The sequence below is a fragment of the Falco peregrinus genome, chromosome 5 (assembly GCF_023634155.1).
Source record: "Falco peregrinus isolate bFalPer1 chromosome 5, bFalPer1.pri, whole genome shotgun sequence".
NCBI lineage: Eukaryota > Metazoa > Chordata > Aves > Falconiformes > Falconidae > Falco > Falco peregrinus.
The window spans coordinates 44,468,946-44,485,219 of NC_073725.1; the positions used below are offsets into that span (position 1 = coordinate 44,468,946).

At 38.2% G+C, this 16,274-nt stretch overlaps 1 protein-coding gene across 1 annotated transcript in view; it reads right to left on the reverse strand.

Moving 5' to 3' along the window:
• Positions 1–881: 881 nt before the first annotated feature.
• Positions 882–16,274, reverse strand: part of DNAJC1 (DnaJ heat shock protein family (Hsp40) member C1) — a 113,403-nt gene continuing 98,010 nt past the window's right edge. Inside the window, exons 10-12 of the mRNA XM_055806260.1 lie at positions 3,135–3,183; positions 2,186–2,667; positions 882–1,097 (exon numbers count right to left, since the gene is read on the reverse strand). Coding sequence (XP_055662235.1) covers positions 1,029–1,097; positions 2,186–2,667; positions 3,135–3,183 — 600 coding nt within the window. The 3' untranslated portion in view covers positions 882–1,028. The remainder of the gene's footprint in view (positions 1,098–2,185; positions 2,668–3,134; positions 3,184–16,274) is intronic.

A 16,274-nucleotide genomic window follows, 5' to 3' on the forward strand; every position in this document is an offset into this window, starting at 1 on the left:
TGTGGTAAATCTTCAAAAAATGCAAGTCCATAAGGTTTCTGACAAAAGACTATGATCACTGCTTTGATTTATTGATATAATTTAGAGCCCATTAAGTACCCTTTATTCCAGCGCTGTAAGCTTTGCATAGCTTTTCCAAAATTATGAAAACCAAGATGGCAGGTAAGGAATAATAACCCTTATAACCTATTCTAATACAAAATTAAACTATATTGAACCCAGAGTATACAAAAATACCCCAAATATGAGAACTCCTAGCCCAATAATGTTAGCTTTTAAGTCCTATACTTAAAAACTGATCATGAAGTATATGCCTTGTATATCTTAATTCTAATTAAGAGCTTAAGGCCTTTAATGTTCTTACCCATTTCAACTTTACCAAGTTAAGAGCACTATCAAATATCACTGTGTATTAGTCTGCAGGGTTGGTAAAAAAGGTATTATATTGCAGGTGCATATAAATGTATGTGGAAGTTAACATCAGAAATACTACTTACTTCAAAATACTGTTAGAATGAATAGACATTTCATGTAGCAGCAGACATGCTTATAAGCATACGGTCTTGGATTTACAGCTACAAGAAAGAAAAATATATGCCGAGTGCAGAATTCAATTACTCTCGTGCTTGCTAAACAGTTTCAGATCAATTGCCTCTTTCAAAAAACCCCCAAAACAACAAGTTCTTTTTATATATATTATATATATATATATATATAAAAATAATGTATATTCATTGGCTGTAAACCTACCAGTTCCAGCGTGCAATTATCAGTGTGGGCTTTCCTGAAGGTCCACTAATTTTTAAGATGTTGTTACCACACATCCGCATAAGCCGCTCTCCAACACAAAAATACACCTTCATTCTTCAACACAGAATAGGTAAGATGGTATAAGATTTATTAATATTTTCTTTTACTAAGGCACCTGACATATAGAAATACTGAGGTACAAAAATGCAGTTTCCTGCATATGAGATTTAAAACCACATTTTGACAAAGATGAGCTACATCTCTTCTGCTCAGAACATTCAGCTTTTGGCCATTTTTTTCTTTTGTACCAGTTCAACAAGCAACTTGTATCTTGCTATACACTCCTCCTAAAAGGAAAAAGGAAAGTGTTGATTAAAGTTTGATACTTTAGTATTGCTTTAACTCTCCTCATGCTACCTCATCTAGAAGAGCTAGGTTCTCAGGGTTGTGTGGGTTTTTCTGGGGTCTTTTTTTGGCTTTGTTTTTTAAGTTGCACACTGAATTTCAGGAGAATCTACATATAGTGAAGAGCAGATCAGAAAAATGAACTTGCAATTTATGTTTCTTAATGGATAATTTCTCTCTTTAGCGCACGCAAACCCAAGAAAACAGTTGCTCAGTACCTCCTGACAATGACTCTAAAAGCAATTATTAAACGGTTGTATTGTAATACCTATTTCAGAACAGTTATTCTGGTACGAGCCACGCCGCAGGTAGGTTAAGACAGGCCTTTACAGTCGCTAACATAGCACCTGCTGATACCAGATACTGTTGAACAGCTTCAGAGCCAAAGAAACACTCAAATCCCCCACCCAATCTTCCTGCTTTCTCATGCTGTGTTTGGCACAAAAAAAAAATGTAAGGATTTTTTGCTGCTACAATGACTGAAGCAAGCACACAACTATTACAAAATCTAGCACAGACCAACTGTATCAATGACACTGAATGCTGTTTTAAAGTGTACACTTACAAAAAGAACATCAGATTATTGAGCATTTAACACTTACAGATGGATTACTTACTTTGTTCATTGAGATGGGTTGAGAAAGCTATTGTAAAAGGTATTGTAAAAGTGTAAGCAAAGCAGCTCACCAACATTTGGTTACTGACTTTGAATAAAAATTTGGTTTAAAATCTAATCTGTCCTGCAATTAAAGATCTGAAAGGCAGAGGAGAGGTAGGTATTTAAAAGAAAAAGGAGGTATTTCAACATTCTCTCTAATAGATCAAACAAACTGAATTATGTGGAAATGTATTTTAAATAAAAACAACAAACATGACAGTGATGCTCTTTAGGTCGATTGTGTCTGGACTAATAGGCTAAGTAAAGACCTAACCTGTCTGCATGGACCCTCAGTTCTTAAGGTAATCACAAACCTGTAGAAAATATGTTTCCCCTCAATTTATACTATAGTTCAAACAAAACTAAGCATACCTTGCTTTTTCCAGGAACACATTTTGCTATTTTATCCCAGCGATCCGATGTTCCCTTTGGATACTGCTGCAAGGCCATTTCAAGAAGTTTCTGTTGATTTTGAGTCCACAGTTCTTCTGGGATACGGCTTTTCTCTCTTTTTCTGCTCTCATCATCACTGTCTTCCTCTTGCTCAGCGTTATCAAAGTCTTTCTGGCGTCTTCCTCTGCCCTTCTCTTCTGGTACCTCTTTCATTGCTAGCAGAGTCGTTTCAGGTGCTTTGACAATTCTTCGTTTGCGGTGTCTAGTTTCACTTGCAATAGTCTCCTTTTGACCCATTTGGACATGCACCTGCTCTGGGATATGATCATAGTTCCCCTCCTCCTCCTCCTCTTCCTCTTCCCTTTCCCGCTGGGTGATTATGTAGTCTGGCAAATTCACGTTGACTTTGACATTCTTGGAATTCTGGGCCAGTGTTTTAAGCTCAGAGAGCCTAATGATACCTGTTGGAAGTATTGTTGTTACACTTCTAAAAAAATAAAGCAAACCACAAACAAGCAGGGAACTGCCCACATATAAAAGGTACTCAGAACAGTGCAGAGAGGGGAAAAACCTTCCAGATGAAGAGCTTAAGGAAAATGCTCATCAAGAAATCAAATTATTTGTTACGAAGCAATGAACTTTGCCAATTACGAGCTTATCTGGTTACCACACTGATACAAACAAACAGAACAGTCTGAACAAATGAACCAAAACCCAGAATAAACTGACTAAGAAAGCCTGGAAGGATGTAACTACAGGGAAACACTCCCTTAGAATACCCATCACTTCTTTGCTCAAAGTAAGGCAAGGTTGCAAAAGTCTCTTAGCAAAGCATGCCCTGAAAGGTACCAAATGCAGTGTACTTGCATAGCTATAATCCAAATATGGTGCTTTTTGGAAGCATCAGTGAGGATCTGGTAGCACACACCTGGTGTATACGTAACGGGATCCTTCAGAACTTTGGCTTTCATGGTAACCTGCATGAAAACAACAAGAGAAAGGACTATTAAAAAATTACATTGTTCAGGTTATTGAAGAATTCATTAGCAGGTTGCTGCAAAACACCAACATTGAACATACATTAAATACTGCGAGGCTGATGTTCTTCTGCTGGCTTTGTTCATATAAAGATTCCAAACTGGCAAAAACTAACTTTCTAGACTTTGTCCTTTCTAAAACATTCCTAGCTTATTAAAATAATGTAAGTGATGCTACACATTTCTATCAACATAATACATCACAGTTGATATTCAGGTTTTTTCTTTAATTGTTAAAACCTTAATTCTCTAACCTAAAAATACCACAAGGGGGGGGGGGGGCGGGGGGGGGGAAGGAAACAAATGAGTTATCTTCTATATATCAGTTTCTCAATACTGAACAAAAGAACCCACGTAAGTCCAGATGACAAAGCATGCTAATGGACAGGCATGCAGTCCCAAATTAAATCTAACAGTCTGAACACCAAAGATCAGCGAAGACACCTCCTAAGTTCCAATATTTCAGGAAAAAGATTTGTTACTGAGAATCCAAAGGATGGAGAGCTGCCTGCGTCAGCCTCTCCATGTATACCAAAATCTGTATCCTGGGAGAAAAGTAACACCAGATTTAACATTTTCATTTTTACTTAAGTAAGGAAACAAGCAGGCTTTCTCCCACCCAGAGTAAGGAGCTTCCCCATCCCAAATTTCTGGGCCTTACCATAGATAACGAAGATGACAGGCTTAATTTAAAATTAAGATCCTTTTAATCACTTAGATAATTTGATGTAACACAGATGCTAGATCTGAAATTCAAGTACCAAATAAAAGCATCTTAAAATGTAGTACTCAAAGAAACATACACACTTTTAAGTACTGAAAATGTTTTATGAAGACCAGATTTTAATTTCAGTTTTTTTGAATATGAGGCCTTAGTGAAAAAGCTAGAAATCGAAATCAAGCAGTCTGAGCCACTCAATTAAAATGTAACCACGCAACACAATGAATCAGAACCAATACTACCTGGGATGGGGAACCTGTGTTTCCTGCTATTTGAATCTGGGACTACAGATGTTAACATCTGTTTAGCGTAAAGCACTTGGTAGCGTGCTGCCCAGAGCAAAAATAACTTAAAAAAACCAATAATATATACAAAATAAGTCAGAAATTCCTCCCTGTGGGATCATATTTACCCGCAATATAAATCATTCAGGTCTTCAGAGCCACAGCATAGACTTTGCTGTTTTAGCTAACTAATGTTAATAACAATTATTCTCTATGCTGAGCTGCACTGGAGAGCAACACGCCAGGGGCCTGTACAGCTATTTGCTGGAATTAGAAGAAGAAAATAAAAAGACTCAGGATTTTTGCTCTATGCAAGATTTGTGAGTACTTCAGTAGTTAAAATACTTCGGTACCATCTGCTTCTAATCTAGTCTGGTTTTGGTTCCTCCCACCCACCTTTCTGCTCTTGAAATTACAGGACTTTGCTTTAAAAATAGGCAAGTGCTGGATCTCCTTAACTAAATGACAGCAAGACTTAACAAATTAAGCCTCATTTTCTGGGCTGATAAGTTTAATGAAAGTTGTGATTAAATTTAAATGCAAACTCTGTGAACAAAAAAGAAAAAAAATCCCAACTCCAATTAACCAAAATCTTTATCTAGACGTAGATATCTGGCATAGAACACTCCAGTTTGTACTGTTGCAGTATGATAAAATTTTAACTGTTCAAAGAGAAATCATGGAATACTAATATGAACAGGTAATTCTAAGTAGCACTAACAGTTCTGTCTGGGATCTGCATGATCCTGATTTTAAAAGCCCAAGATGGATTTTGTTCAACTTACTCACTAGTGACCTGGATGAAGGGGCAGAGTGTGCGCTCAGCAAGGTTGCTGATGATGCCAAACTGGGAGGAGTGGCTGGTAGCCCAGAGGCTGCGCTGCCATTCAGCGAGACCCGGGCAGGCCAGAGAGCTGGGCAGAGAGGAACCTCCTGAAGTTCAACAAGGGCAGGTGTAGGGTCCTGCAGGTGGGGAGCAGTAACCCCACGCACCAGCGCAGGCTGGGGCTGACCTGCTGGAAGGCAGCTCTGCGGGGAAGGGCCTGGCAGCCCTGCTGGACACCAAGGTGCCCATGAGCCAGCAGTGTGCCCGTGGGGCCGAGAAGGCCAGTGGTACCCTGGGGGGCATTAGGGGCAACGTGGCCAGCAGGTCGAGGGAGGTGACCCCCCCTCTGCTGTGCCCTGGTGAGGCCGCATCTGGAGTGCTGTGTCCGGTTCTGGGCTCCCCAGTTCAAGAGAGACAGGGAACTGCTGGAGAGGCTGCAGCAGACGGACACAAAGATGATGAGGGGACTGGAACGTGTCCCTAATGAGGAAAGGCTGAGAGAGCTGGGCCGGTTCAGCCTGGAGAAGAGAAGACCGAGAGGGGGTCTCACCGATGCACCCAAATACCTTAGGGGCAGGTGTCCAGGGGCTGGGGCCAGGCTCGTTCAGTGGTGCCCAGCGACAGGACAAGGGGAAACGGGCACAAACTGCAGCACAGGGAGTTCCATCTGAATGTGAGGAAGCACTTCTTGACTTTGAGGGTGACAGCACTGGAACAGGCTGCCCAGAGAGGCTGTGGAGTCTCCTTCTCTGGAGACATTCAAAACCCACCTGTATGTGATCCTGCGCAACCTGCTCTAGGTGAACCTGCTTTATCAGGGGGCTGGACTAGATGATCTCCAGAGGCCCCTGCCAACCCAGACCATTCTGTGATTCTCCTTAAAACAGATGATCCACTAACAGAAATTACCTTCCTTGAAGAGCTTATAGTCTAAAATAATAAAAATTAAAATAGTCGTGCTCCATTTTCATTATTAGTAGTGTCTCCCTACTATGAAGCCTATGAAGGCTGAGTGGAGGGGAATCCATTCTTGCCTGCTGAACAGAATGGATCCTGAGTGCTGTCCCGCTATGCATCTCTTAACTACAAACTGTATTATATAAACTGGGCTATAATAGATTACCTTGAAACGAGTGAGAAGAACTTGCCATGCAAACAAGCAGCTGATCCTTTAGAGGATTTCTGCAATGATGCCGTGGATGTGAATACGGCAAGGCATTATCTATCTACGTTCATGCATTCCAGAAAAAGAGTTTCTGTACCATTTTGCAATTTTAAAAGTACTTCTTTCAAAGATGTACAGCTTACTCATAAGGCCAAGAAGACAGGAAAAAAGACAGAAAGATTCCCTTAAGAAAATAGAGCAGAACAAATCGCAAGCAGTATACCGAGTTGCTACCTCAATGCCAATGTTCAGTTGTCTCTACATTCAACTCTGACTTTTCAGAGGTTGGCAATTAACCATTTCATCCTTCAAACTGAGACTGCACATGCAACAAACTTTGCACTGGAAGTGGTGCAAATCAATATGCTGGATTCAAGTTTCCTTTGCAAGACAGACGTTCCCAAATTAGGTTAGTGTCAGTATCCCATAATCAATACAAATTTTGCTGCATATTACATCTGATTGAATTAGAATCTAAACCAGGCCTCTCCACTAGAACAGTGAAGGATTTTGGTTTATTCCTAGCTTCTACTGGCGTTTCACATTTCCCTGTACATGCGAAAAGTTCAGAAGTACCGGTCTTGCCATAGATTATCTTATTTTAGCTAACTTCAGCCATAGCAACTTGGTGGACCCAAATGTAGCATTTGTAGTAAGTTACTCCATTTATCACACCTAATATTTCCAATGCTTTCTCTTCTGAAGGTATTATGGCATCTGTCCACATTTTGATGGACTTTCAATTTGAACATTCAGCAGGTAAGCTGGAAATAACAACTGTGTGTATGGTTTAGATATTGAAAATCTACAATTTCAAACACTAAACAAGCACCTTCAGTTGACTTAAGTTTGACAAGTCATCAATCTTTTTACTTACTGCTTTACTATCATCATTCACAGGTTACATGAGAAGATTATTTGTCTATTATTCTCTCCTTTTTTTTTTTTTTTTTTTTTTGGTCATCTTTCTTCTTATGGATGTTTTTGCAAGACCTTTTCCAGGTGCTATGTACAGCTCATGTCTACTCCAGCTCTTTGCACTGACTTCAGGTATCACTTATTTAGACTTAAGATTTATTTGTCCATCAGCTTCAACTGTCATTGCTATTAAAGATGCCGACAGGGCAAGAATCATAACATGTCAGTATTAAACTACTAAGGATTATTAGGAATCCAACCTATGGAACACAAGAAATTGTATTTCAATTTCCTATGTTTGAGTTTAATCATTGCTCTTGCCACTCAAGTTTGCAGACTCTTCTGTTGCCAGTTCCTCCACACTTTCTGATATCCTCAATACCAATTTAAATTCCCTGTCCTGTGGTGGGTGGTGTTAAGAACTAGGTAGTTCTTAACAGTGATTTTTTTTTTAAAAAAATCACTGTTACGCAATGTAAGTTGCTCTGTTGCTTTCTCTACTCAATTTCTTATAACTTGCTTATATTATTACTTTTTCCAAGTATGTTATCTGTTACCCTAATTAAATACTGTTATTCAAAGTATGAAGCAGCTATAGAATCACTCTTCTAGTTATTATTGCTGATTGTTCCTGCATAATGCTTTAAAATTACAGTTTTCATGTACATTAAATTATGAGTTTTATCATGACTGTGAAAAGTTGTGCTAAAAGCCTGCTGTTATTGACAACAGCTTTCACCGGAGTATTAGCCAGTTCTTAAGTAATGCTGGGTCTGGGGACACCTTAAATAATAAGGATCAGGACTGTGAAATTGATTTAAAACAGAAGAGGGCAGATCTCATATTCCTGCAAGTATCTGTACTGCTGAACAGACACGCTGCATTATTTTAGAGAAATCAGCTTTAAACATTTCTGTTTCCCTGCCCAAATAACCTAGGCATCCCTGTAGTCCACCAGGGATAACACACGTCACAAATGAAGTCAGGTAATCACATGCACAGTGAAAAAGATTTTTTTAGATTGAGAAAGATGACCAAAAACCCCCAAAAGGTTGGATGCAAGCAATCAAATTGCTGAAGCAGAAATCAAACCATCTTACTGTGGGACCTAAAGAAAAAAGCCACATGAACAGTTTGCTTCTGAGAACTCCCTTCTGAATTCAGTTTCAATAGCTCTTCAGCTACAAAAAGATTTTATCGAAAGCAAGTGGGATTAGTGGGATGATTTTATGTGATGAAAGCCAGACAGAGATGGTTTCCTCCTGTACTGCTGACAATTAGTCTGGATCACAAGACTAGTTGCTACTCAATGAGACACCTAGGAGTAAAAACATTCCTCATCGTGAACATCCAAATGTTAAATCTCTTGTTACCCTGGACACCTGCCACTTCTTTCAGATGGGACAATCGAAGCTCCAGAGATATACAGGAGAAAAAAAATAATTATTCAGAGTCAGCTTAAAAGACTCTCAGTAGCGCAGGCAAAAGCAAATGTTGTGATCACATGAATGAGAGGCTACTTTTCATCCTGCAGGGAAGATAGGCATAAAAAAGCACAGAATTGTGAGAGATCTAGAGGAAAAACCCTGTAAAGTCAGGTACAGTGATCCTACTGATGCCAAACTGAGAGAAACAGCCCTTTTGCAAAAGCTGAAGAGCAATTCCCCATTCCCACAGCAGCAACCAGCAGCCCCTCACTTCAGCTGATGTCTCCAGCACCGTAACCTGCCCAGCTTCGCAGGGCACATGCCCACAGGGCTCTGCAGCCTTTGCCATTTGCTGTCTCCTGGCAATTTTCTGTGGGCAACAATCTACCTTCCTTCCCTGAACAGGATACTATTTTGATTAGCATCGCACCAGATAATTACAGAAGTAAAATCCTCTTGGTTTCTGACAACATTCTGAGAAAATAATGTGGGGTTTGTAGAGGAAGACATAGCCATTTGGTTATGACCATAAGACACAGACATTTGGCTTCCCAAATGTATATAACCGTCTTGCAAGGATGACGTTATCGTGCTACTGAAAACCGGGGGCTCTGATAAAATTGTTTAATAATCTTAGCATCTTCCTGAGCAGAAGTTCTCTAAATATTTACTAAAGCTGCCAGTTTCTCAGCATCAACTATCAGAAATCTGCTGTCCCAGTAGCAGTGCCCTGTTCATCTAGTTAGCTTCCTGCACACTCCATGTCTAGTTATGTCATGTAAAAACACCAAGATCTCTGGAATTAGAGAAAAATAATGTGGAGACAGACTGTGAGTAGTTGAGGCTAATAGGCAGCAATAAGGAACTACTTGAATCTTTGAGGCTAATTTGAGTTATAATCACACTTTTCTCATAAAGGAAAGCCAGACACACAAGAATTTTAATGCCTTTCTGGCTTTGTCGAAGTAGTAGGTTTTTGCAGCTCTAACCTTCCAAAACAGCACAAAATAGACTGCCAAATTTAAAGGTCTCCCCTGATAATCAAAATACTACCTGCTGCACTGAGTTTTCTTCCAATCTAGATCTAAATATTTTTTTCATAGCATCCACAATTGTATCAAGAACTGTGTGACCGAAGTCAGACAACAATAATAACCCATTCATCTATTTTCATGTGACAGACTCAACATTTGTTGCTTTATAAACTGCCTTGCTTTACAAACACTAAAAGGGCTGTTAAAATTGTCTGCCAGTTTTAACAGATTGGTGAAACTTCAAATACTGAAGCACCAAGCCAAATCGTTCTCCATTTTTGCAAGCATCCCAATTTGCAACTTACTAGAACTCTTGAAACGATGCATGTCAAATCAGAAGATGCACCTTTATTTTAGCACTGCTTACAACAGTTTGCTTAGTACACTGTTACCAACTTTCCCAAAACTATGTAACATAACTAGTCTTTATCCACTGTGTAAATGACATGTTGAATGTAACGCTAACATAGCAAATTATTATTTTAAGGACAACAGCTTTTATTCTTGAAAAAACTAAGAAACATGTTAGGAATTTAATTGAATTTTCTTAGACCAACCAGCTGCAGCTGGCAACAGTACAGTTTTCTTATGGTTACGGACTTTGAAGCTGTGTGTGATTCTAAACTTTGCCACAGCAGATGGAGAAGAGGTAGCCTCCTCAACAGAAACACCCAAAACAACTGTGAGTTTAATTATGAGGCAGTTGTAAGATGTGGCCTGCAAAAAAGGCAAACTTGGCCTAAATCACCAGATGCAGAACACTAGCCTCTCTCCAGTTTAAGTGCCCAAATAGTTAATTTAAAGCAGCAGCAGAATTACTCCTTTTTTCAGGACACAGAAAGAGGAAGAATTCAGCAACGAGAATTGTCTTGATGTTGGAAACCTCATACTATGCTTTTTTTTTTTTTTTTTTCCCTTTTATTAGTTGGAATCCATGTTCAAGAGTCTTTAGCTCAATGCTGTGGGCACTCACATAAGGCAAGAGGTTGGTTCAAATGCCCATTGCAACAAATGCTTGGACATACTTTGTGACTGTCAATGCAAAATGCATCCTGAGTCAGAAGCTATGACTTCTGCAATGGAATTCAAACCCAGCTCACCAGGATGCATGTGGGACATTACATTAATTCAAGCCACTCTAAAAAGTTGCAGCGTCACTGGCATGACCACCCCACAAGCCACCTATTTGAATTAAAAGTTGGTGTCTTCTGTAAAAAACTTTCTCCTTTAAGTGAAAAGAATGTGCTAGTCATGCTTTATATGAAGGAAATCAATCCTTTTTGCATTTGGGTATACATTTGTGCTGCCCAATTCTGCAAAAACTGTAGGGGCAACTGTAGGATTGCAGAGAAGCAAACTGCACAACGAGGGAACTGTAAACAGCAACCACTTTTTCCTTCCCTTCAAGTATCAATAGAGACCTTCTGGTGTGTCTGTGGGATTAGCCAGGCGTTTCAAATATTTCACTCTCAGACTGAGGGACCTACATAAGATCTAAATCCCATCTAAGATATTCATAACCCCTTTCAGACCTCAACACGGAGCTAGGCCTTCAGACTTCAATAAGCAACTGCAAGAACTATTGATTACATAAATATATGCAAGCTGCTAGGGGTGAATCTTTCAGAATATCCACAACTGGATTGCACAGTTACTGAGTTAACACAGACATAGTATACAAAATAAAATGCAAAACAGACTTAGGAAAACAATCTCCAGAAGCCAAACACCTAATAAACTCATGAACTTTTACATATGCATTTCATATATACATGTTTTCTTGCTGGCAAGGTAATGAGCTCACGTTTGTCAAAAGTAAGAAATCTATTTTAGAATGGCATATAAAGTACGATGAGTATGAACTCACACAGTCAGACTTAAAAGGCTGAATCTGTTGCTTGGACATACAAGAGATATCACAAAATAAGCACTCCCCAAACCTTGTTTTTGGGTTTCATGATAATTTAGAATGTTTGCTCAAATATAGCCACCTGTCTATTGTTTTGCTGTCTACCTTGGTATTTTTCTGTACAGGCAACAAATCCTAATCAGTCTGTTTTTGCAACACAAATGCATAAGCTTAGTGACTGCAGGAGCAAACAGAATCAATTTAAATCCTGTAAGACAAGTGAATGATATTACTTCACAAGTATGAAATCTGAGATCTCTTTGCCTTTAATTTAAAAAACCTGCACCTAATAATCACATTAAAGTCTGTTTGGCATGCCAGACAGCTTTTCCTTCCTCTGTTATTTTTACAATTTGAATGTCCTTTGTAGTTACTGAAATTAATTTATGCCTTTCAGCAAATATTTTTTTTTAAACTTTTTATCTATAAAGGTAGGCATTGTCAAGTACAATATACTTCTATAATTTCACATCTAAATGCTTTTTCTCAGTTTTTGAATTTAGCAAAAGCTGACAATCATTACTATAAATCTTCATAAGGCTTAGCATTTGTCAAATCAAACAATGTAATTTTTGCAGAAATAGTCTTGAAACTCTATTCCATTCATTATTTATATTATGTTATAGGGTGTTCATAGTGCTTAGGAAATTCAAACATAACTTTTTTATTTTGTTTTAAAAGGTCAATTATTTCCTTAAGTATTGGAGGACAGGAATCAGAACTAACCCTGGAGCAACAAGTTCAGCAAGGAAAATGGGTCAAAGAACAGATGTTTAGAGGATGACAGAGAGCAGTGGTACAGGTAACCAGGTCAGCAGGCAGGAATCCTGATTAGAGTTAACTGAACTCCATTTCCCTTTCATAATCAAAGTACTTGAAAATCTAATTTATAACACCAGCCAATTGCAATAAAAATGACTTTAAAAGCTGTGGAAGCTTTCAGTTGTAAAAGCAGTAAGATTTCATTATATTAAGCTGGTCGAAAATCATCTTTATGGGAGAAGATTGCTAAATTCCCAATATGCACATACTAAAATGACAATTAGCAATTTAAATAATTAAACATACTGATAGAATGAGCACAACTTCACCTCATCTATTTTGGGTTGATTATTCATTGGCTGTTAAAAGATGTCTTCCTGAAGAGAGACAAGATAAACATATCCTATATTTAACATGACAAAAGTTAAAGTAATAAGCCTTCTTACAGTATGTCTGCACCACAGTTGCAAGCTTAACCTAGTTCTGAGCTGAAAAGCACAGGAGTATGTTGCAAAGATATTTATGCTGGTATCACATGAGGGAGCATAAATCAAAGCAGTAGAGCTGAATGAGCTCAGGGGCACTACAGCATGGACACTGCTGTTCATTGTTGGATTCTGGCAGGCACTTCCCAGTGGCCCACATCACATCATGTGGATGTACTTGTTTGGATGGGGAATCTGGTAGACATATCCATGATAATGGGCGTTATAGTAATCATTATTTGTTCAGTGTTGTCAGAAATTACAATTAACAAACTTAAATGCCTACAAACCCCCAATCTGAATAGTAATGGGGAAAAAAAATCTGAAATAACACTTTGTTAGGAATTACTGAACTTAAGAACAGCCAAGCTAAGGTACATGCAGCGATTACTAACCAACTACAGTGACTATCTGGCTTTCATTTTACATTTCTTAAAACAAGTTCACACATGCTTCCAATTGTAGGGAAGGTTTTGTTTCCTCCCCCTTTCCTCCTAGATAGCTTGCACTTGCTAGTCTAATCACAGACCATATGAAGAGAAGGACCTAACCTCAGGCAGAATCACTACATTGATGTCTCTTGCAGATATTTGTGTAACCTGTTCTCAAAGGCCTGCAAATATGGAGGCTCCACAGCAGCTTTATCACCTCCATTGTAATTCTTTGCCCCACAATGTTACTCTGCAGCCTTTGATAAAATTTGAGGTAATTACTTCTTGTCTTAGAAAACTAATACAGCGCAAAGCCCCTTCCCTCTTTACAGCTTTCTTTTCAGGTAGTTGAATACTCACATCCTCAGTTCCTATCTTCTTCCAGTTCAACAACATGAATTCCTTCATAATCTTTCCCTGTAGGTCACATTTTAGAGACTTATTATTCTCATCTGGAATCTTTACCTTGAATCATGTGTTTAAAGTGCAATAGTGAAAACTAGACACAAACTAAGGACAAAGGTGGCAGGTTTACCATCCTCCTGGTTTGTATACTCAGTAAGTTGCTTGCCTTTTTTACAACTTGCTATTTTTGTTGATTTGTATCTAACTCATTATCTCTCCTAATTCCCATGCTCCTCCTGCTTCTTAAGAGCTACTCCTAGCCAGTTTTTGGGCATCTTTTATTTGTGAACCTGATCACCACCACTTTGCTGTGTGTCCTTGTGTATATTCTCTGTTTTAACTTCACCCTATTTTTTTGCAACTTATTTTTCAAATTTGCTCTGACCTTTTTGAATTCTACTCATCTTCCAGTATACTTTCAGTTCCTCTTAGCTTTGTAAGATTTACATATGCTTACCAGATTCTGGGGTATCAAAGTCATGTTCTAGCAAAATCAAGGAAGAACTTTCCAAGATGAATAAATCTCTCTGAAAAGGAGTCAAACAAATTTTTGGGCCTTCTTTGTATGTGAAAAATCAGTATTAAAGCTCCAAGCATTAGAAACCTTGCTTCATACTGTTCCAAAACTCATTAACATAACTGCAGGAGGAAAATTCAGAAATTTATTTAAAAACCTTCGAAGCAAACAAATCCACAAAACTAAGTTAAAACACCACCATGAAGCTGAAAAGGTCACGAAAGCCAAGAACACTCTCAAGTCACTCCATCCTGCTTAAAAATTGCCAGTAGAAGCTAATATAGTTTGATGTAGGAATTTACTTTTTTTAAAAAGGAAGGAGTTAAACCAATTTAAAATGGAATTTCTTTGGGTTGGTCAGAGTGAGTGAATTTCTCTGATGGTCTTCTAGTATATATGAATGGTTTCAGATTATTCTTTAAAAAGTATGGAAATATCTGAGGCAGAAGCAACAATGGATTAAAAAAAAGAGATTATTTTGGACTGGATTACTCTGAACTGTTTTTCTTAACACCTAACACCTATTAACACCTACTATTAAAAAGGGGTTGAATGTTTAAAATCACACAGAAACAAGCACACTGTACCTTGTCAATCCTTTCTACTACAGTTCTCTAACTTTGAAAGGAAAACCAAGCCTTGCTGCTTTTGATACCTTACAGGAGAAGAAACAAGCAGGAATTGGTCTCAAGTATTTAAAAAGTATTTCCTGTGTCACTGAAAATGTCAGAAAAACAAATTCAGATTTGTCCTTGGATGTTTTTCTTTTTTAAGATCTAGTGCATTTGCCATATAACACACACTTCAAATTCTCTCTGGCTTGACTAATGTTAAATTAGATGTAAGCAAGGGATTCCCAAATCCTGCTACACAAGCTATTTCAAAAGAGCACCTCATACACCAAAACTTACCTCCCTGCACCTTTCCCAGCAGAAACAAACAAGTTGTTTGTGCAGCAAATGCTGCCTGCACATGCAAACACCTCTTTTCCTGTTGCAACATTTAACAAAACCAGAAGGTTTTTCTGCAGCTTTAGTGTAACATTTCTTATTCAACTATAGTGATGCCCAAGCAAAACCAGAATCCTTAGTGTAAATTTAGATGCTATTCTGTGTCAGCTTCAACAAATATAAAGGATAACCTGCACGTCTCATTCAATGGCTAAACAGATGTATCTGAAGTAGTTCCCAGTTTCAACATTTCTGATACTGATGCAGTAATGGTTTAAGATCTAGAGAAATTTCCAGGAAGCTTTTGTTTAAGTATTTCTTCTTAAAACCTAATCACTGCAACTCTGCACAATGCGATGATAAAAGTCACAGAAACTCCAATAAGTAGTCTCTGTCAGGAAAGCTGACCCAACATTATCAGCACTTAGAAATTTTTAGAGAAGTAAAAACTTGTGTGAGAACACTTACAATAATCATATAGTCACTGGAAGTAAGAAGGATTACACTCAGACCTTTCTCCACACATAAAGATCCCTGAATATTCCTTTCTTTCATACAAGAAAATGACAGCTCTCAGAACATACACATTTTTCTCACTTCTCTTTCCAGTTCACTGAAAAGAGCAGCATCTTGCTCAAGACTCCTCACATAATGGAAGACACAAGCAAGCTTTGTTTTTTCTTGCCAGTACTGGCTGTGTGCAAGTATGTTCACCAAATATACTATGCAAGGGATTCTTAATAGAGAATGTTTTTACACCTGTCTCAAGGAATAAAGCAGAAAATGTGTGCAAAAGACAATCTTAAGATGGTGTTAGTTTTGTGATGGGTATACGTGGAACCATTCTGGGTGTCTGTATTATCAGTATCAAGCAAATGAATCAGTTTTTCCAAAGCAATCTCAAAAGATCTTTCCCATGCACACTGCATACTACCAAGCCACGTGAAATATTTTTGCTGTTAATATCTGCTTAGTAAAACGTAGCATGTTTTTTAATAAAGTCACTCCACTTCAGTAGTATGAATACTTCAAGGAGTACGATAAACAACACTAAACAGAATAAACAAAAGAAGACTTAATTTCATTTACATAGCAGGTTAGTACTTCTTGCTTTCATCCACTTATTTGCAAATAAAGTGTGTTATTCTAAAATCATAAGAATGCAAATGGCTTGTTTTCTAGTATATGTAACAGAAC